This window comes from Ascaphus truei, chromosome 7, assembly GCF_040206685.1.
Source record: "Ascaphus truei isolate aAscTru1 chromosome 7, aAscTru1.hap1, whole genome shotgun sequence".
Taxonomy (NCBI): Eukaryota; Metazoa; Chordata; class Amphibia; order Anura; family Ascaphidae; genus Ascaphus; species Ascaphus truei.
The window spans coordinates 75,819,012-75,842,366 of NC_134489.1; the positions used below are offsets into that span (position 1 = coordinate 75,819,012).

General features: G+C 40.3%; 1 protein-coding gene across 2 annotated transcripts in view; it reads right to left on the bottom strand.

Annotated features, from left to right (window-relative positions):
• Positions 1-466: 466 nt before the first annotated feature.
• Positions 467-23,355, bottom strand: part of GAD1 (glutamate decarboxylase 1) — a 56,799-nt gene continuing 33,910 nt past the window's right edge. For both annotated transcript variants that reach the window (XM_075609092.1, XM_075609091.1), the window contains exons 9-17: positions 23,067-23,146; positions 22,806-22,860; positions 20,774-20,890; positions 20,589-20,653; positions 17,682-17,760; positions 13,381-13,530; positions 10,282-10,389; positions 9,024-9,113; positions 467-2,224 (exon numbers count right to left, since the gene is read on the bottom strand). In XM_075609092.1, coding sequence (XP_075465207.1) covers positions 2,051-2,224; positions 9,024-9,113; positions 10,282-10,389; positions 13,381-13,530; positions 17,682-17,760; positions 20,589-20,653; positions 20,774-20,890; positions 22,806-22,860; positions 23,067-23,146 — 918 coding nt within the window. In that variant the 3' untranslated portion in view covers positions 467-2,050. The remainder of the gene's footprint in view (positions 2,225-9,023; positions 9,114-10,281; positions 10,390-13,380; positions 13,531-17,681; positions 17,761-20,588; positions 20,654-20,773; positions 20,891-22,805; positions 22,861-23,066; positions 23,147-23,355) is intronic.

Sequence of the window (23,355 nt, forward strand, 5' to 3'; positions counted from 1 at the left end):
CTAGTAGGTTATGTTGCAGTTACGGACTCAGGACCCAAGGAATGGGGCACTGCACAAAGATATCAGATTTTAAAGAGTGGGAGCAGCAATTTCAAAAGGTACCAACATTTTTTTTTTTATGTTAAGAAGCACAGATTGTTGTTTTTAAGTAGGATAATGGGACCCACAGGTGTACAATGGGAACATGGGAAGGATGTTGATCCAGGGAATAATCTGATTGCTAATTATTGGAGTCAGGAAGGAATTTTATTTTTCCCCTTATGAGATATCATTGGATGATATTTCACTGGGCGTTTTTGTTTGCCTTCCTCTGGATCAACATACTGTAAGTAGGGATATAGGATAAAGTATCTGTCGACTCAATTTACCATAGTTTGAACTTGATGGACGCATGTTTTTTTTTTAACCTCCTCTACTATGTAAGTATGTAACAATGATTCTCAGTCTCACTATATGCTGCAGCATGTTTAATTTAATAGGGTGGGTTTTATTTAATTAAAGTCAGATTATTTAAAATACACAGTATTTCTGGTTTTGTTTTCTTGGTGAGAAATGTCAATATTCTACATGACGTTCAATGCTGATAGCAATAGTGAAAAGGTAATTACCATAATATATTTCAGCAGAAATAAAACTGTATAACAAGATGACAAAGAAATGGATACAAATCAACAACAAAAAACAGAAGACCATGTCCTGATCCAGCATGCTGGAAGTAATGTGCTTATTAACCCCACCATTGATTGGTTTAAAAGTGCTAGAATCATGTATAATTTCATTAATTTAATAATATTTATGTGCTATATTATAATTATTGTATATTTCTGAATTCCATTGAGGGCATTATATTATAAATACAAGTTCCACTATATTTCTCAGTTTTCTTTGGCTCACAAATACACTAAAATACCATAAACATTATTTAGAACGTACTTCAATAATATATATATATATATATAAATAGAATACAATACAAATGGAAGAAAATACAAGACACCTCTTTAACATGGTAAATCTCTGCATATAAATAAGCAAGTATTTCATATACCTATAATTTAACAGTTAAATGACTGTAAAACTATTACATTTATTCCCATTTCACAAAGTCGTTTAACAATAATATACACAATCTACACAAATTAATCCCTAAAAATACAGCAAGAATATACCTGTTACAATGACTGTGCTACTATCAGCCCCGAGACACAAAGAAGGGGATGCACAACGACTTACTGGGTAATGCTTTTCGGACTTCTTTATGTTATTGAGAAAAGCACCAACAATAAGATTTAATACTGATAGACAGGATTTGTTTAAAGTACCAGAAACCTACAGTACAAGCTCTTTCTTTTTTTGTCTGGTAGATTGACGCAAAAAGGTGCATATATTAATGTACAGTATGTGTATATATACACATTTACACACACACACACATATGTGTGTGTGTGTGTGTGTGTGTGTGTGTGTGTGTGTGTGTGTATGAATGAAAACTTGATAACAGGCACTCCAATTATGTATCCAGCCACTAAATAGCCAGTGCACCCGCGCCAGACGGCAAATCAAAAGATAGATAAATACTCCACCAGACTCCGATAAAATAGACACAGCATTGTAAAGTTGACTATCAAAATGTGATCTTTGTTGTTCAATGATAAAGGTCACATTTTGATATTCAACTTCACATTGCTGTGTCTATTTATTGAGATATATATATATAGATATATAGATATATATATATTACATGCATATTATTGCATTGCACAACATTCAATTACCTTGTAGGTTTCTGCTAACTTTAACAAACAGGTTTATGTAAGGTTCCACTGTACACATTTTAGATAATATAGCTGTCTGTGTTTTAATGATCAACATATAAGTTTCAGCATCCTATATTTCATAAGGTGCCCCGAAGAGAATTGTACATTTATTGAGGGAATGCTTTTTTCTGCAGCCCTGCATTGTATCCAGCGCTGGAAAACCACAAATGAACCCCTTTAGTGCTGTAAAGGTTCATCAGCACAGAAGGGGTTAACAGAACATGCCACAACTATTACAAATCCTGACCCAGCCTCTCAATTTCTTCAATCAGGAAGTCGATGTCGGACTTTGTAGCTGCTGGGTTGGAGATGACCATGCGGAAGAAGTTGACTTTATCTCCCTGGGGTTGGTATCCAACCATAGTTGTCCCCGATTCCATCATCAGAGCTTTGATTTTCGGAGCTACCTTTAAAAAAAATAAAAATAAAAAATAAGTTATTGAATAATGATTCATTTAAAACATATAACATGTCTTCTCTCTTCCCCACGGTTCGCACATGCCTTCAAACCCTTCTCACATGCTGCACTCTAACCAGGATTGGCTTGCAAGTTTACATGCCCGGTGCAGAGTGTGCATGTGGGGCCTCTTCCCTTCTCTGTAGTCCTACCTGTGCGGCGGTTGCAGCAGCAGCACTGAAGGGAACCCTTGGGTCCTGACACGGAAGTCAGACCCAACTTCTGTGATCGCCACCCGGTTGGGCTCCCTCCATCGCCGCTGTGCCTGCTCCACAGGTGGGATCCCGGGGGACAGCGCTTGGCCTCGGTAAGCGCGGGCTCGCTACTTATGGAAGTCCCTTTCTCTCAACGTTTGTCAAGCGCCTTCTCTCTCTAACTTTAAAACCCATAAGATACCTCACCTGTTCAATGAAGCATTTGCTCACTAGACTACAGTCCGGTCCTATACACTCTAACTCAGCGGTGCGCAAAGTGGGGGGCGGGAGATTGTGCTGGGGGGGCGCGGGCAGTTGCAGAGGCCCCGCGCTCTTCCCCCAGGCATTTAAATTAAATGCCGGGGGATCGCGTGAGGCCCCTGCAACTGTTTACTTACCGGGATTCAGCCGCCTGTGTTGCGTCGCCATGGCAACTATTGACGCGGCGGCACCATGTGACCTGACGTCACACGCCCACGCAGCGTCATCTGACGCGGCTGAAGGAAGGCAGGGGGGCGCGAGAGCCGGGGGCAGAGAGACAGGGGGGCGCAGCACAAAAAGTTTGCGCTCCCCTGCTCTAACTAATGCACTACAATTTACACCTGCTGTTGCGGTTAGTGCCCCCACATGCTAATTAGATTGTTAGCGCAGTGGGCAGGGACACCTTTCTTCCAATGTTACATTTATGTCTTGACGCACTGACCCTTATAGTAGTATTACATCCCCTGTACTCAGCGGTGGATTTGAATATCCGCCGCCCCTAGGCACTAAGCTGTGGCGGGCACCTCCTTGCTGCCGCCCGCCTCCTACTTCTGATCCCCAGCATCAAATGAAACGGCGTCGCGTTGCCATGGCAATGAGACACCATGTGACATCGCGTTAGAGACGTCCATGGCGTCATTTGATGTTGCGGTTCAGAAGGAGGAGGGTGGCGGCAGGTGAGGAGATGTCCGCAACAGCGAAGTGACTTCCCATCAGGCCCGAGAGCGTGGCAAAAGTATATGGGGGCAGACATTTTTGCCGCCTCAAATTTTTGCCACCCTAGCCCCGGGCCTAGTGGGAAATCTGCCATGGCCTGTACTATTATTACTGTATTGTAAAGTGCTGCATCCCTGGTTGGTGCTCTAAAAATGAAAATCAACATATATAATGTTCGTGCCTACTATAGAAGATCTTAAAAGCATTGTGAATCCCTAGCCCAAAGAGATTACAATCTAAAGGCCAGATCCACAGAACCCTGTTATTTACTTAACGATACATTAACTGAAGTTAGCATATCGTTAAGTGCTAACAGTGATCTGCAAAGAGTGACCGCCCAGATGAGCGTTATTTCCTGTCTTATTGCCAGGACGGCTGTTAACTTCAACGGCTGTTAGCATTAATGGGATGCAAAAGAGGTATGGGACACAGCATCACATATCCACAGCAAGCCCTTAACGTTAATGCAGGACTTAATGCTAATTTTGTTTAGGTCATATCTAAACCTGGCGTTAAGTGCTTCGAGTATCTAACGCCGGGTCGCAGCAATTTATTTGACCCTGTCCAGGGTGCTGAAGTGGCCCACTTTGGCTTTCTATATTGCCTTAGCAAGAGTGGTTATGGTGCCCAGGGAGGCAACTTAAGTCACCTAGGGGCTTAAGGGCAGAGCTTTACCCCTTTGTCATAGGAGTTGTATGTTTTTGCCATACAATAGGTAGTAAGGTCGTTAGGGTATTTGTATTAACCCCTTACCCATCTTAGTCACCATGAAAGCATGCATGATGCCACTATGGCTTAATACATTTTTATTGACGGCAGATGCCAGGTATATAGTGTATTGCAACATATACCTGGCATCTTCATTAGTATATGCCTAACACGGTACTGGCAGCTAGCGCTGGCGTGTCTTATCCCAGCGTTAGCCAGCTACCGCCGTGTGAGCCATATACTAACAAGGACCCCAATAGAATTTGCATATAATTAGCTTTGTGGATCGCAGTTAAGCTCAGGGAAACTAACTTCTGCGATCAATTTTGATAACGCACTATTAGGAGCCTGGACTTATCGGACCTCTGTGAATCTGGACCCGTGTCATTTGGATGCCTGAGCTACAGACACCTCCGATTATCTCAGTTTCTTGTTCCTGTGTCTGTGGCAGTGCAGGTGCTAGATTGACTTGCATTGGAATATACATTTAAAAAAAATAAGTTTAAAAAGGTGGTATTAAACATTTTTTCTAACTCCGCAATGTAACAGACCATCAAGAGGTAATATTATTTAATGTTTTTAATATTGAACTTTTACCGAATTCTTCTGAACTGCATGAACACACAGGGCCATACTTGCTAAGCAGTGCTAAGCCCGTGCATTTATAAGGTCATTTAAGGCTTAGCACTGCTGATTAAATATGACCTGGAATTTCATGTATGCTTTTTTTCTGAAATATATCAAATATTGCTCTGCTTATCATACTTGACACATATTTGCACCAGATACTGACATTCTCAATATGCTTGTGGGCTGGAACAAGAATTACTGGGGGTGCTACAGTCCCCCTACCCAAAATGTATACATTTTTACATTATAGTAATGTATGTATGTTACCAATTTTGGATATACAGTTCCTCCACCCCAAAAATAGTGTAGTTTTAGTTTATAGCTTACATGCAACTCTAATCTTCAGGACATCACTTTTCTTCTGAGAAGTAATTAAAGCAGCAGTCCCCTTTCCTTTTATTTGTTTATGCATTTTTTAAGTGACCTGAACCTGGAGTCCGCAGAACAGGATCACACTCGTCTGACCACCAGGAGTACCCCCGTTCTGTAGATAGAGGGGTCTGATTTTCTGGCCCACAAGGGAAATAGAAATGGCCACTAGCCATAAATATTCGTATGAAGTGCACCATTCCCCTCCCACTGGCTTCTGTGACTATTTTTATGCAGGCGTCATCTGGTCATCTTATTTCCGGGGTATCTTCCAGTAAGACTGACCTAGTTGTGACCTTGGATGAGAACTCATAAAATAAAGTTTATCAGACATGGCTTATTACAAGGGTCACCAACTCAAGTCCACAAGGTCCACCAACAGGCCAGGTATTAGGGATATCCCTGCTTCAGTACGGGTGGCTCATTCAGTGGCTCAGTCAATCTGACTGAACAACCTGTGCTGAAGCAGAGATATCCTTAAAACTGACGTGTTGGTTGCCCTTGAGGCCTGGAATTAGCCACCCCTGGCTTATGACTATCAGGCATGCATTGCAATGCGTTGCTGAGGCCTCTGACAGCAAAATGGTTACGTCCAATATCTGAATGCACTTGGGAAGCGAGTTACCATCACATAACTCATCTTAAAGGATGGTAACATAACTCCGGAATGCTCAATGTCAGGTAAGTAGTAGGTTCATAGCTAGACATTTTATGTGAAGGATCACCTCATAAGGAAGACTGGTTTAAGAAAATGCAATGGACAGTGGTGGATTTCTTATTAGGCCCGGGCCTGGGGCGGCAACATTTTGGGGAGGCAAACTTTCAGTTTTTTCTCTTTTTTCCCCCATATACAGCGGCCCCGCTCTCTTCCCCACTGATTGCCAGGGGTGAGCGTGGGGCCTCGGTATAGGTCTCTTACCTTCTCCTTCACGCCTCCCTCCTTCTTCTGCAGCATCGCGGCGTCAAATGACGCTGCGATGTCACATGGTGACGCGTTGTTATGGAAACGCATCACCACGTGACGTTGCGGCAACGCTGCAGAAGGAGGGCGCCACTGCAGCAGGAGGTGGTCCCGTGGCAAAAAGGTAAATTCCTGTGGGCAGCAACATTTTTAATTTGCCGCTGTCAATGGACCAAAGAGATCCAGCAAAGTATATTCCAGGTTCCACTGCTCTAAAGGGTACGTAAACAAAATTGTTTAGGGAACAGAAAATTTGGACAACAAATGAAAGAAATAAACTATAGCTAATAGCTTATTACTACACCCTGATCTGTGACTCAATTAAGAATATGCAGCTGCGTCTAATGCTTGTGTCTAAAAAAACCTGAAGTCGCATACTTTCTGAAGTAGATTATATAACATATTAACATTAGATTTGAGCATCTGCCTAATTACTTTCTGCAGTTGCAATATGTCTACCAGAGGCAGCTTAGCCAGGCAATAATAAGTCTTAAAGAAATCTGAAGCTGAAGAACTGCGCGCAAACATAAACTGGCTAGTTTCCTTTTTGTTTAATGTCACTGTTTACCATTATCCGTTCATATTAATCCTCGCAAACTGTATTGGTGGCATACATTGAGACTTAATGTTTTCGCATCATCTCTTATTGAGCAGTTTATTTAACCAACAGAAACCATTTATACTGTCCTTGTAATGCAACAATCCAGCTGGTTTCCATGTGTCTTTTCTGTAGCACTGTTGGGATCTTTGTGCATGGGACATGTCAACGGTTTTGGTGTTTTGGTTTTAGTTCTAGTTCTAGTAAAACTTTATTTGTTTGGTTTTGGATTCTTACCCCCCCCCCCCAAAAAAAAATCAAAACAAACAGGAAAATGCTACAATAGCATAATAATGCATGAAACATGCTTAACATAAGTATAAAAAAAAAAAAAAAAACAAGAAAACTAAAATAATATAAATTCTTTCAATTATTTAAAAAGGTATGTTGAGACACATAGAGATGGCCTGATATTCTGGTTTTGGTTCTAGATACATTTTGTGGGTTTGGGTTTTAAAAATCTTAAGGATTTTGTTTTGGAATGTAAGGTTCTGGTAGATTCTAACATCTCACACCCAGTTTGCCCATCTCTAATTAATTTAAGTTCAGAACCCTCAAATCTCACTGGTTGTGGTTCCTGGAGGTTTACATTTCTGGTGTTTGACAACAGTGGTTTTACACTGTACAACACTCTACCCGCAAGTTGTATTTTTATTTGCTGTACACTGTACGGTGGAGGGTTTTTGTCACTTTCTTTTACCCACCATAACTTTTTTAATGTCTGGTTGTACCTACATACCAGCCTCACAGTATATAGCCAGCAACCAACCTCACACTGATGAGACCCAAAAAGTCTAAACAGCTGTCCGTGAGTTGGTTTATTGGCTATGCACTTCTTTAACCCACGCTGTGCTAAAAAAGCTGTGTAATACGGCAGGCATACGCTTATAGGAGTCCATGTTAAAATGAATAAGAAGCAAAGAGTGACTCCCTGCGAGTGCTCATTCGGATGTCATTACCCAGAAACTCTGGCTGCAGGGGAAGCATTGAATGCTAAGCAATACGGGGGAAAGACAGGGTTGCAGACTTGTTAGAGGCATGCAAATGTACCCACAAGGGGTATTATTTGCTGTACTCTACCCTTTACAAAGATAACCGCTATGCAACTTCCTGCTGGTAAGCCAAACCGTAATGGTGATGTAATATTCAGGTATACAGAGGCACTCCTAATGCCAATATGAGCAAAAGGAGAGTAAACCTTGGTGGAAGCTGATTTGCAGCAATCAGAACTATGGCACCTACCCGGGTTTTAAAATAATTAACCCAAAACAACCTTCGTCTCTGCAATAAACCAGCATCGCAGGCCTTCTAGTTGTGAGGGAACTTTGTTATTTGTTAAACCTTTCCATACTATTTATCTGCAAGAAGGCATGTATAATATTATGAAGAACCTATTTTCCAAGTAACTCTGGACACTTTACCATATGGTAGGAATTGAGCAACGGTCCAGTATATCCTACGGCCGGGGTGCTCAACTCCAGTCCTCAAGCCCCCCCAACAGATCGGGTTTTGAGGCTATTCCAGCTTCATCACAGGTAGCTCAAGATCCTCTGATTGAGCCACATGTGCTGAAACAGGGACTGATTGAGCGACCTTTGCTGAAGCAGGGATATTCTGAAAACCTGACCTGTTGGGAGCGGGGCTTGAGGACTAGAGCTGAGCACCCCTGTCCTAAGGGGCCTTTAACGTTTATAGTGAGAACTCACCTATTTGAATGCTCCAAGCTCCTTAATCGAGTTGTACACTTTATTATTATCCACGTTATATAGAGCTAGCAGCATTCTCACCGCCCACATTCATCTAGCTCCCGTACAGGTTAACACACCCAAACTGACGTATACTTCCATTAACTTGAATGTGAGTTAACACCCTGAGTGCTTTACATTGTAATATAAATACAATGCAAGTAAGTGGAACTGCTTCAGACTTAAGTACAAATAGTAGTGCTGGGATACACCAAGCTTCGATAATGGGTATTGAAGCTCCATCTGGCATTACCTACTATTGGCTTACATGGAAGTTACTGCAGGATTGAGCTCCAATCACCCTTGTTAGAGTTTAGGGAATCTCCTCCTATTTGAGTTAAGCCTTTGCACAAACAAGTCTCCATCCTTAGAAATGAACCTTTATTTTATTAAATGTCTCCTCCAATGAGTACCACTTAATGTATTACCTAGTCACCGATGCATGAGTTACTGCAACCAACTAGAGACCTTTTATTCTCTACGGTTTAGGAGATTCCCTAATATTGCTTGTTTCAATCTATTATTAGCTGCCATTTAAACATTTCTAAGAACATAAAATACTGTACCCTGTGTAGTTTCTCTTGTCTCTCGTCACAGTTAGACATGCCTCTGAGACTTGGTGGGATGTACCAGAAACAGACATTTGTGTGTTCAGGCTGCAAAGTAAGAAATATTTAACATGCTAATTACTGCAAGAACATTCATTTGACAATAAGAGAACTATTTGTCGGTCAAATGTGTTTTTGTCTTTTTCAGAGAACAGGTATATAATGCGTATAATATATTAAATTGTAAAATATTATTGCAATATAATAATTAGATAAACACAAGCTTCATTGAGCTCCCTCATTGTCCCTCTTTCTGGTATGATAATAAAACATGGCATTCTTTAGTCATCAGCCCATGATAGCACTGCTCCGACATATCCAATAAGTTAATACAGAAAACAGCTGAAGATGAACAATGAGGACTGGACTATTAAAACTACAGTATATAGGGGCTCTGTATCTACCCCTGCCACAAAACTGGTGCTAGTAGACACATTTTTATCATAACATTTTTCCCTGTGCCAATTTACAATGTGGAAAGAGTTTACAAAGAGTTAAAAAGAGGCATTATGCAAATGTTACAGATTATATTGTATCAAATTGTGTGTACTGGGATCTCATCTCTTCCTTCTATCAGTGGAACAACTCTACAGTGTGTGATTAATGCAGCAGTTCAAGCAATATCCTACATGTGTTTTTTTAAATAAATCAGTTCTGTACTATGAGAAAATACTTGTAGCATTTAACAAATGTAAAAAAAAAATGTTTTAAAGATATTTTTAATGTTTCTAATGTAGGAAGCATTTCCAAAGTGACAGCCCCTTTCCCCTTCTGATAGGCTCTGGCTCTTGAGCCCCGCCCTCTCTCTAGCAGTGCACCAATTGTATCTAGTAACTGCCCAGTCAATCATATTCCAGGACGACATTGCCCAAAATGCTGTGCAAGAACTGAATTAAATAGCCCCGAGCAAGCGATTGATTACAGGAGAACAGATTGATCTGCAGCTTAGCTAATCACTTGTCAGTGTGCAGATTGTATTGATGCACATAATGAATGGGGAAAAAAAAAATATATATATATTTTTAAAAACGGCAGCTTGAACTGCAGCTTTAATGCAAGAACACTCATAAAGAGGGAGATTTGTTATTAGATTGGAATGCAAACTGATACATAATGTAGCGACATTGTGTTACGGTGCATGAAAATGTTAGGAGACCCTAAAGTTACATTTCTGATATTAGCTTCCTGTTGAATGACAGACTTTTGGAAAACTAACCTCTCCTTTAAAGACCATTTGGAATTCTTCCCGATTGTTGATTTTGGAGTACAGATACTCCGACAGCTCCAAACATTTGTTGATTTGATTTTCAAACCCCACAGTACCCTGTTTGAAAAGAAAATATAGGAAGATTGTTTGTGTTACTGCATTGTGTTTGGTGAAGGTGGGGTAAAGTGCATACAGCTTGATACTGGGCAGCGATCTTTAATAACATACCTATAACATAGTTATTATTGCCAGTAGAATGATGGTTTTTAAAATGAGTTTAGTTTAATGCAACGTTTGCATTTTTGTACAAGTGGTACCCAATGAGAGTGAAGGAACTCAATGTACAGCTATCTAGATTTTATAAGATGCTCTATGACAGGAGCGGCCAACTCCCGTCCTCCAGGGCCACCAACAGGTCAGGTTTTAAGGATATCCCTGCTTCAGCACAGGTGGCTCAATAAGTGGCTCAGTCAATGATTGAGCCACCTGTGCTGAAGCAGGGATATCCTTAAAACCTGACCTGTTGGTGGCCCTTGAGGATAGGAGTTGGCCACCCCTTCTCTACCACCTCTTTTAAAACACTCTAATGCAAAGTTGATATTTCACTTGTACATCATAAATTGTGTAAACGTATTGGACTTACAGAGTTCTTCATACATGTACAGTATTAGTGTGTACTTCCAAAACTCCATAGGTCTCTTCTTCACGTGTGCTCATATTCTTATGTGTAATATGTATAATTGAAGAAAAGATCTGGGAGGTTTCCAAAGCGCGGTTCCCACGATTACATATATGAAGAATACTCTGGTTGGTTGATTAATTGGAAGCAGAAGCCATTGTGAATCTACCCTTCACCTTCCCAGAACTTTGCACTTTGTGCATGTGCTGTAAAAGATCATAATCATTTCTACCAACTTGTACTAAAGGAAAATGACTGTTTTGGTAAAAAAAAAAAATATACTGTTTTTTTCATTATCACATAAAGTGAGGCTGTAGGTTTGGAAATTGCGATGATACAACTCACACTTCCCAGTTCAAGCAGCAAAATGTGAAAGATCTTATGTTTTTTAAAAAAATTTTTTAATAAATCAGTACTGTAGTATTAGATAATATAGTCTGCATTTTTATTTTTTATCACTAAAGTTTTTATTTGGAAATTTTACAACATTAACTGAAATAAAACTTACAAAACTGTACAATGGTATTGGGGGAATGACAGAAATAATAATGGGGTGGAAATCAAAAAGGGGAGGGGTGGGAGCACATTCATTTGAAATACAGTGGTATTTACACGTCAGTTCTCATGAGTTCTTCTTATGAATATGACATTTATTGGTAGAGCCATCTCGTCCCGGGAAATTTGATTCTAAGGCGAGGCTTAAAAATGGGCCTTTGATTTGTCCCCGGAAGGCTGCTTTTTATTTAAACTCCTAATGCCTTTTTAAATTATTGTTTTAATGTACTGATCATTCTTCGATTACGACAGCAACCATTTAGAAAGTCATATCCACTTCCTGATTTGAAACAGGCTCAGACACACCTTTTTGAGTTCTGCGGTTTGGCAACAAAGTATCACAAACCAGACTGTTACTTTGTTCCAAACAGCAGACTGTCTATTACTCTGGAAGCTGCAGTGTAAGTGTTACACTTAGTAATACAGCAGGGCCCCTGGTATACGGCGGGTTCCGTTCCAGAGGCCCGCCGTATACTGAAAATCGCCGGAAAGCGGATCTGGCGATTTTCACTTCTGCGCATGAGCAAACCGGCATTTTTGCCGTTCTGCGCATGTGCAACCTATGGTATGCGCGCGCAACCTATGGTATGCGCGTGCAACCAGCGGTCTGCGCATGCGTGCCGGGCGCACCCGCCCGTTCTGCACATGCATGAGTTAGAAATCAAGATGGCGGCCCCCTTCTCGGTGCCGCCGTATGAGCGGATCGCCGAGAAGCGAAGCGCCGAGAAGCGGGGCCCTGCTGTATAATGTTACATATCAGCTGCAGCATTTCAGTTCAGCAGAGTTAGAAGGCGGCCATTTTGTTCGGCACACAATCAGGACTATTACAGATTTAGAACAGGAGCACCAAACAATTGCCAGTTTAGGTAAGAATGCATTGGCACATGCTTTACATTTAAAAAGAAGGGGGAAAAAAAGGGGGGGGGGTGTAGCATTGCTCCTCTAAGCAATGAAAAACTGTGGTTCTCCATACCACTAATTACCATCACACTTTAACCACTCTATGGTCTGGATTCACTAAAAGGTCAATAAATTAACAAAGTGACGTTATCGGGCTAACGCCAATTTTATCTATTGACCTATTAACCAAAGCTATATTGCCAGCGGTGACCCAGTGATAATGGGCTTTCTACCGCAGTGATATGTCAGTGATATATGAGTAATAAATGTCAAGTTACTTATACACATGCTAGTCACTGAACTCCAGTATTTGGCGATATTAGGCCACCATCAAAAAATATTGCTGATTTTTATCACAGTATTATGATGACGGTCTAGGACATTTGGCAAGACCAAATCTCCGCCGGCATTTAGACGCCACTTACCTTGCTGCTGGGACATCTCTCTGCCAGCCGTTTCGCCACCAAGGTAAGTCTTTAACCTTACCCTAAAAAACTAATCTTAACCCCTAATGCTACTCCCTACCCTAAATTCACTTACCCTAAACCCCTACCCTAAAAACCTAAACCCCTACCCTAAAAACCTTAACCCCACCATGAAAAATCCTCACCCCAAGCCCTTACCCTAAACTCCTTGCTCTAATCCCCTACCCTAAAAAGCTTGACCCTTTACCTTAATCCCCTACCCTAAAAACCTAACCTTACCCTACAACCCCTATCCTAACCGCTAAATTAACTTACCTTGGCGAAGCAACCAGAGCGGAGTATCCAGCGGCTCAGCGGCTGCGGCAGAGAGTCCCTCTGCGGCTGAATGCCGGCGGAGTCTTGGTCACGGCGAGACGGCCATGACCAAATGTCCGATTCCACTACGAGTGTTTGATGTGCTATATAGTAAACTATTTAGAGTGTTTTCTCAGTTCTTCTTTAGATAACAAACATGATTAAACAAGCAGGTCATATCCTACCAATCTTTACCTTCGCTTTCCACATCAGCCAGAATTTGAAAATGTCCACATGGCGACCACATTGTATTGCTTTATCTCCAGTGTCATATGATATGTCATACTGCTTATCTTGTTGGAAGAGGTATCCCGCACACATCTGATTGCAACCTTGAAGTATGCCCTGGGGTAAATAAAAACAAGTATGTGTATATGTATGTATATATAAAATTATATATATATATATATATGTAATAAAATGATATACATTTGAAAAATAGGATTTATAACAACAGATCCATTCACTCAGTAATGTCAACTAAAAGTACATGTTATGGCTTCCTAGAAGGAGTTGTGTATGTTGCCAGCTTTACCTTTGTAAGATTATCAAAGCCATAGTGTGCTGATGTAGGTAGCTGAAATGACCAGATGTGGGGGACTATCACCTATTCATCTCCCCTCGGCTACTAGGAGAAAGCACTCAATAAAAATGACAGCACCTTCATTTGGAGTTATCTATGGTTGTGAAGCCACAAGAGAACATAATGACATCTTTAATGATAGAGACGTGGTCTTCAAACTATTTGTCTAAACAGGTGCTTGTGCAAGACAATGCGAGCTTCAACTTGTTATAGTTCAAATGTGCTCCTCATTTTCTCCAGAAAAAGTAGACGTTCTAAACTTCTTTTACTGGATGTAGTGTTATGGAGAATCAGGATCTTGTGAATGTTTTCCTCTTTCTTCTTCTTGAGTGCTATGCTGTCTAATGTCAATCACATACACTTAGTAACTTTAGACAAAGTTGTTCATTCAGTAGCACTGACACTTTTGTGTTAACAGCATAGCACACAGTGTGTTGGATATTAAAGACAGATACCTCATTTACATTGTTTAACAAATAATCCCTGGTGCTTTAAATAACAGTTATGTGTAGAACAAGAACTTGTGTTTAAATCTGACAAATATTTATATTATTTGCAATATGTTCATATAGATTTCCTATAAAGTATTTATTCAGATTTTTTTGTCAATGTGGAAATACACAATCTGGCATATGTATTTGTTTCGACTGCAAAGTTCTAACATGAACAAACTAGGTTAATAGCATCTGATAAGGACTTGACCTTATCAAAACACTGCTGCCACAGCACTTGACAAAAACACAGAATCATGCTCCTGACTCCATAGTAATAAATGTCATGCATCTTGCCACGTGAATCTAAAGATTAAGACGTTATGGAATTAGGTTTGCGCATTTACAGAGTGCCTACAAAAGAACTATGGAATGATAAACACGTTTAATACCTACAGATATAGGGGTATGTTCTAGAAGCTGTGAGTTTGTCCTTGTAAAACCGCAAGGCGAGGGAGGCGTTATTATTCAATTTAGTAGTGTCTCAAGTTATCTGTCTGTCCTCAAGCCACCCTCTAAATAACATAGGGAGAGACCTCTGTGCTCAAAAAGGAGCACACCTGAGGTACCTGGCATATATGCTAATGAGACATGCAAAGTATATTTAAATGAGTCACGGCCCCCACACCTCCTAAAATATTTCCATAAGACTAATTTTGACAAGTCTAAGGGCCCTTGTGGGGAAGGGAGTACAGGTGTTAGGCCCAACAGGATCAGAACTCACAACCTCTGCTATTCTGGAGAGCAGCTCTTGCATTGAGCTAAACCAGACGCTGGGAAACTCCACTGTCACATATCTCCCAGGTGTACTCCTTTTTGTGCACAAGGCACATTGATATGACAACCAGGAAGTGATCTGCTTTTAAAGCTGCAGTTCAGTCTTTTTTATTTTATTTTATTTTTTACTTCAATAGTTTCATGTGGGCAATCTCTAATTACCTAAAGAACTGCATAGCTGCTGGTCAATTCGTTCTCCGTCTATTGATCGGCAAAGTTTGGCGACATCTTTAAATATGGGGAATGTAAATCGTTGCTACTGTATAGGAACAAGCATGCTTGTTAAAATAGAATACAAGAAAATTGGTCTTTCAAAGTTGTTTTTTTTAAAACAGAAAATGCTAAAAGTATTTTTTCTTACTACAGAACTGATTTATTAAAAAAAACACACATGCAGGATATTGCCTGAACTGCAGCTTTAAAGGAAGCTACAGGGAGGCGTCTACAGTTGTGAATAGGGCTCAAAAGTATGCTGTGACAGTAGTATTTCCCAACAGCTGGGTTAGGTCAATGCTAGAGCTGCTGTCCTGAATAATAGAGGTGCTGGGTTCTGGGTTCCGAGTCCTCTGGGCCTGACACCAGTACCCTCTTCCCCACAAGGAATCTTACACTTGTCAGTATTCGTCTTATGGAAAAATATTTGTGGGGGTGTGACTCATTTAAATATACTTTGCATATATCTCAGATGTGCTCTCTCCTTATGTTATTTAGAGGGAGGTTTGTGGGGATATATATGCAACTTGAGACACCACAGAACTCCACCCCCTCCAAGGACAGGCTTAGAGAACAGCAAAGCATGCAAATCTGATCGGAAAGGACTCTTACCACATGGATTTGCAAAACTCGCAGCTACTAGAATAAAACATGTATGTAAGAAAAAAATCCCTTTGAAAGTAACAGGATTTTTAAATACCTGGTGCCGTCTTTAGCCAAAGAATTGCTTCACATTTGTCTTAATGATACCTAGAGGCGTATGTATTAAGCCAGGGGTGCGCAAACTATTTCTGCTGCGCCCCTGTCTGATCCCCCCGAGGTCATGTGACGGCATGCCATGATCCCGCGGCGTCATTTGATGCTGCGTTGCCATGGCGACAGGTCATGTGACGTCAGGTCACAGGTTCCCGCGGCATCATTTGATGCTGCGTTGCCATGGCGACGTGTCACACAGCCGGCTGAATCAAGGTAAGTGGAGTGTTGCAGAGGCCTCACGCGATCCCCCGGCATTAAATTAAATGCCTTAGGAAAGAGCGCAGGGCCTCTGCAACCGCCCGCGCCCCGCCCCCCCACCCTCCAGACACATCTCTTGCAAACAACTTTTTGGTACAAAATTGGCGCATGGAAATGTCACTTTAAATTGCATGTGTGTGTGCACCTATATACACCTATATACTAACCTGACATTTTTCAATCTGCGCCATCAGCGTAAATTTTTTTCTTCATTTTTTGGGGGCGCACAGAAATTGACTGCGCAAGGAATACAGATGTATATTAAAAAATAATATTTCTGTGCGCCCCAAAAGAGAAAGTGTCTCAAAATCGTCTGCCAAAATCAACCCTAAAAAGTCTATTTATATTGTTAGCGCAGAATTAAGTAGTCATGTATCAACCAAACATGTATGTGATAAAGCACGGATGTTTCATTACATAGGTTAGCAACATGTATTATTTCCACATGATGGCTCTCATAAATAATATTACACCAATCATTAATATTTCCTAATAAATACACATAATTCTGTTGAAATGGTATTAATCAGTTATTCAACACGACACAATGCGTCAAAATTAATTTCAAACTGTGAATTATGCATCACATAACAATCTTTTGGATGTTCATTTTAGTCAAGTTTGTTCAACTTTTTAGCCTTAAAGCAGCAAAACATCCAAAATCCTATATGTTTTTTTTTTTAAATAAATCACTTCTGTAGTATTGTATAATATGGACTGCATTTTTTTTACTCCTAGTGCCATTTTTAATGATTTATTTGAACGTACTGATCATCGTATAGTAACCATTTAGAAAGTCACATCCGCTTCCTCTTTTGAAACAGGCTCTCACATACACCTTTTTGAGCTCTGCCCTTTGGCAACAAAGTATCACAAATATATCTGTTGCAATGTTCCAAGCAGCAGACTGTCTACTGCCAAGCTGAAAGCTGTAACAACAATGTGTTACACTTAGTAATATAATGTTACATTGCAGCTGCAGCATTTCACATGACTGCAGCACAAAGTCAGAAGTCGCCCAATTTGATAGCCCTGGGAGGATATTCTCCGATCGATTACAGGAGAATGAATCGATCGGCAGCTTAGGTAATTATTTCTCATTAAAGCTACTCATATGCTGCATATAGCAAAACAAAACAAAAAGGTGGATGTCGGACTTTTGCTTTCATTTGGCGCACAAAAAATATTCACATTTGATCATAATACATAGACCCTTGGGATATGAGGGATGTGGTTTCCACACACAGCAAATGTTAGAATTCCAATCTGTGTAATGGGCCATATTTACTAAGCATTGCTAAGCCTTAAAACACCTTCTAGCTGAATAAATATGTCCCAATATGTTTGATCTTGATGTTATTTTTTTCAGACTACTATGCCCAAACCATTTTCAGTAATTGAGAATTTGTGTATATTACCTTTTCCCTTAGGAGAATTGCAGAGCATTGAAGCAAAACACCCATCATCTTATGAGGATTCCAAGTGACAGAGTCAGCTCTAAAAAGAGACAGATGAGTACATATTTATACATCAAGAGCTACTGAACACAATGGTATAATAAAAGATAGCTACTGCAGAAGCAGTGTGTGCTGCCTTGTGAAGAGATATAACCCAAATTAACTTTGGAGTTAGCGCTGTGTGATCTTGGCTAAGCCCCTGTATCTCATATATGGCAGATATGAAATTGTAAACTATTTGGGGAAGTGATAACTAACATGTTGTTGTATTTAGCTGGGCATTAAAGCACAGTATACACTTGCACCTATATTGTATTGTATGTCTTTATTTATATAGCGCCAAAAGTGTACTCAGCGCTTCACACAGAATACAGTACAGGGAATTATAATAATACAATAAGTGCAGCAAAATCAGACAATAGGAAAGGAAATCCCTGCCCGAAGAGCTTACAATCTAAGAGGTTTGAGGGGAAACTTACAGAGACAGCAGATGAGGGAATAAGTGCTGTAGATGGCAGTGCTTGGCCACAATTGTTGGTAAGAGTGACTGTGGGACAATAGCCATGAGTGCAGGCTATTGGAATGCTGCATAAATACATACTCTTTAAGGTGTATTTATGTTACAGACATTGACTTGCTATATATATTGTTATATATCATGTTAATATTAAGTGGATTATAAATATCCCAACGGGTGGTGGATTGTAGAATGATCAGTGAATACATTACTAGAAAGAAAATATATTTCAAAGGGGAATTACACTGGGTTCTGTTGCAGCTTTACTTCTAAATTACAGCAATGTTCTTTGTGTAAGGTGCCCATTTGCAGGTTGTATTTAGTGCAGAATGCAACACCCAGATTCAAAGTCTTTGGATTGTCTTGAGGCCCTAATGTCATATGGCACTTGTTAAAAATAAATGGGCTACTTTTTAACAATGCACGTTGCTTATTATTATAAATCCTTTTTTGATCCATCTTTGTTTGTCTTACTCTTGCTGCATGATGTGGCTACAGTTAATTAATACTACCTCTTGCTTTTCTATAGCCTGAGCCATCACAGTGTGTATGTCTTTTCAAACGCTGCAGTGAAAAAATGCTTTGTAGGATGTAGGATTTAGGATTCTCCATAACAGAAACTTGTTCTGATTGCATCTTGCCTTCAGCAATGCTGCTATATTCTGCACGGGTACCACGGACAGCAGGATTTTGTTCAGCAAAAGATGTCCTCTCATGTTTAATCCCAGCAACCTTATTTTTACTGACATTTCTTTGTCGAGTTTCATTGGGGCAAATAAGAGGTCGTGTCACAGCCAGCTGCCCCAGGGAATGGAAAAGGCAGTTGCAATGACTTTGAGATGTCAGCTACCGTCCAATCAATAAATGCTAATGAAAATAGTTGTATAATGCATGACCGTGTACATCATAATAAAAAAAATAAAAACATTAAGGCAGAAGTTGGGGTGCCCTACACCCGCTGTATATTTACCTGCTGCCATGTAAGGGATACACAATATGACCGTTCAATTCCTAATTAAAAATCGGTGACATATTTTTCTTTCAGATCCCTGGTGCAGATTGTTTTGCAGCTTGGAGATCTTGATGTAGATCCCAGAAAGCAATTTAATAAGAACAAGTAGATCAGGGGAGGCCAACTGCAGTCCTCAAGGGCCACTAACAGGTCAGGTTTTAACGATATCCCTGCTTCTGCACAGGTGACTCAGTCAACCACTTAGCCACCGATTGAGACACCTGTGATCAAGCAGGGATATCCTTAAAACCTGACCTCTTGGTGGCCCTAGAGGACTGGAGTTGGGCACCCCTGACATAGATAATCGAAGTGCAAACAAAATAGAAACATCATTGGGAGCTTTCCAAGGAGAGTGTGGCTCAATATCACTATGTACAAAGAACAGACAATAAATGGTAGAACAGTATTTATTCTAAAATGCATGTAAGGAAATGGAAAGACAGACTTCTAGTTTGCAGTTTGAGGATTGGTGTGTACAGCCTAGAGAAGAGAAGGAAATGATAGAAGCTTTCAAATACATAAAGGGTTTCAACAAAGTGCAGGAGGGAAGCGTATTTCAGAGAAAGAGGGGTGCTAGAGCAAGAGGTCACGCTCTGAAGCTGGGGGTGGAAGGTTTGGGGGAAATGTGAGGAAGTGCTTCTCCATGGATAGGGTGGTGGATTTGAGGAATAGCCTCCCCGCAGATGGGATAGAGGCTAAAAAAATAAGAGGATTCAAATATGCTTGGGACAGACATATGGCCATTCGCAATATAAAAGACAGCCAAGGATCACACAGGGTCTGAGGCTTTGCAACAAACAGGAAAATGGGCAAACTAGGTGGGCCAAAGGGTTCTTTTCTGCCATCAATGTCTAGGTTACTGTGTTTCTATGGGGCCGTTAATTTGGGGGGCTATCCTGCCCAAATAGATAGCACTGATCATTAAACTACAAACTATGTTACCCTTCTTTCTAAAAATCTGACATGAGATTTTTAACGCCCATGAATTAGGACATCTTACCCCAACTTACCCTGTCCTGGTATGTCACGCCCTTCTGGAGAAGGGCTATCCTGTTGGTTTATAGTGTGGTCTGGAGTTATAAAGGGAAATGCATTTTGTACCCCTGACTAGGGTCTAGGTGTTGTTGATAAATTAATTCTATATTTTCATTGATTTAAAGTTCATAGAGATGCTCTGCAATATTTCACAGCATGTTCATTTTTCAGGATTTTAATTCCTGAACATGAATTTGAGATTCTGGGGCTCATAACAAAAAAGGTGACCAAACCCTTAACCATTTTCATTATTCCACAAAAGTTTAAAGCAGGAAGCTTTATCTGAATGTCTTATTTAAATTACCTCTCTATTCCACTCAGCTTATGGCGATGTTTTCTGGACATTAGAAGTCCACCTCCCCATGCAGCCTGTACCAGAAAGATAACACAGGGTAAATGTAAGTACTTAATACTCCCAGGATTCATGCAACTTGTGCTGTCATTCCTTGCAGCATCACAATGCTCAAATGATATTTGCCAAATACTTACATCTACATGAAGCCAGAGGTTGTACTTTTCACATATGTCAGCTATATCCTGTATTGGATCGAACGCACCATACACAGTCGTACCAGCGGTAGCATTCACATAGAGTGGAACATACCCCTGCAACACACAGTGTGTTATCATAAACTGTGCTCCATATAAACGGTATAACACACAATATTTAATCATGTCATTTTCGCAAGGTTTTTCTATTATTGTATTACTGCATTTGCATTTATCTGATGTATTTTTTTAAAGCAGCTGCTTCAGCTAATCATGAAGTAATTTATATTTTACATTACATGAATGATATATTGCTAAGATGTGCAGCCATGCTCTTCTCTATATATACACCTCTTATTGATCTCATAATATCCAGACACATTAGACTGGTCATTAGTTGTGCTATCATTTACATCCAGTAATGATGCAGCCACCACCTATGGAAAGTGAGAGCTTGCAGGTGAAATACATGGCAGGAGATCTAAGTCTCTGTGGATGAATTATCACTGAACAGAAGTAGTATGAGATACAAGCTCATTCCACTTTTTATCTAGTGCTGTTACTCTGCGTGATGCATACCAAGATTACAATTAAACACCATAGATGTGAGATTTAATTACAGCATCATTCTCTAAATATGAATGACCCAAATGGAAGAAGAGAAATAAAATGGGTGTATGGATAAAGGTAGCAAGTCTGCAACAGCAGATCCAGGGCACCACGTAAAATCCACAATAAAGAAAACAGGGAACCCGGGTAGTGAAAAATGTTAGAAAGGCTTTAATTGAACATTAAGGTAGTGGCAGTCTCAAAAGAGACTGTGTCCTCCGACGCGTTTCACACAACAGTTGCGCTTTCTCAAGGAAATTCTTTGAGAAAGCGCAACTTTTGTGTGAAACGCGTCGGAGGACACATTATCTTTTGAGACTGACACTACCTTAATGTCCAATTAAAGCCTTTCTACGATTTTTCACTACCTGTGTTCCCTGTTTTCATTGTTGTGGATTTTACGTGGTGCCCTGGATCTCCTGTTGCAGACTCGCTGCCACTTCCTGGCTTCGGCGGCACACGTAGGGGGGAGGAGGAGGCTTCCACACTACCGCAGACGAGCGGTTTGGATTTCCCTAGCCAGCGGGACTCAAGCTTCTTAAGAGGGTTTGCACTAGGAGGTAAGAAGATTCATTCAACCTCCATTACCCCATACAGCTGACGGACTTTTACAGGATTTCCACATCTCACGAGACCGAGTGGGTCTTCAATAGGAGGTTAGCAGGTTCATTATACCCTCCAAGACCCCATACAGCTCCCGGATTCACCTTCTACCATTTCCTAAGTCTATTTTCTGCTTCATTTCACTTGAGCGAGCTCACTCCAGAGTGCAAGACAGTGCTATTTTCTATTGTATGGATAAAGGTAGGATGCCAGTAGAAGATATTTCCATGCAACATCTAAACCTTATACGTTGTATTGTAAATAATCAAATTGGCATCACACCATTTAAAAAAATATACCATTATAGCTTTATTTAGAACATATCACCAACAAAGTTTTGGTCTCGCAATTGGACCAAAAACTATTGGTCAATACAGGGGTAGCTAACTCCAGTCCTGGTTTTCAGGATACCCCTGCTTCAGCACACTGAGCCACCTGTGTGGAAGCAGGGATATCCTGAAAACTGGACCTGTTAGTAGCTCTTGCGGACTGGAATTAGCCATCCCTGGTCCAATATGTGTGGCTGATATTTCCTGATTACAGCTATAATTGTTTATTTTTAAAATGAGGTGTGCTGCCAATTTGATTATTTATGATTTTTGGAAGGATGTGGACAGAACTTGCCTTAGTACAAGCGCCCCATCAAAGTATTTACATGCATTATTAGGCACATTTTCTACCCCTGGCTGTACTCCTTTGCACTGTTATTTAATGCAAATACATGGTCACACATTGCTATAACAAAGAATGTATTTTCATTTAAAAGTGTAACATGAAAATGCTAGCAAGACTAACCGGTCTATTGAATAATACCACACACCTTTTGTTTAGCTTCAAGAATTTTTGATTCCAAATCAGCTGGGATTATTTTCCCCCTGTAATTATTGCAGAAACGACAGGTGTAAAATGAAATGAATACTGAACAACAGGAAATCAACTGCAGCAGAGGGAATTTAATGGGATCTTTTAAACAGACCATTAGTGACCTGACACATGGCGTGAAGCCCCTCCCTCTGCACAATAAAACACATTTAACAGCTGAATACATTTCATTAATCTGAGATGCATTAGTATATCTTACCTTTCATTGCATTTTATCAGAATCACGTTTTCTGTTCCAAATCCTAGTGCAGCTCCAGCCTTCTTTATGGAATAGTGGCTCTATAACAACATTAAAATGTGAATCTCTGGAGGAGAACCAGACAGCACAACAACAGCAACAAAATTACTTTCAATATAATCAGCTGGAATTCAAGATCACAAAGTGTTTGTTTTAATCTTATGACTTGCAAACGCTTTGCACCCCAAATATAAGGAAAACGCCAATGGATAAATAAAGCAGAAGTTTCCCCTATTTTTTTTTTAAACCT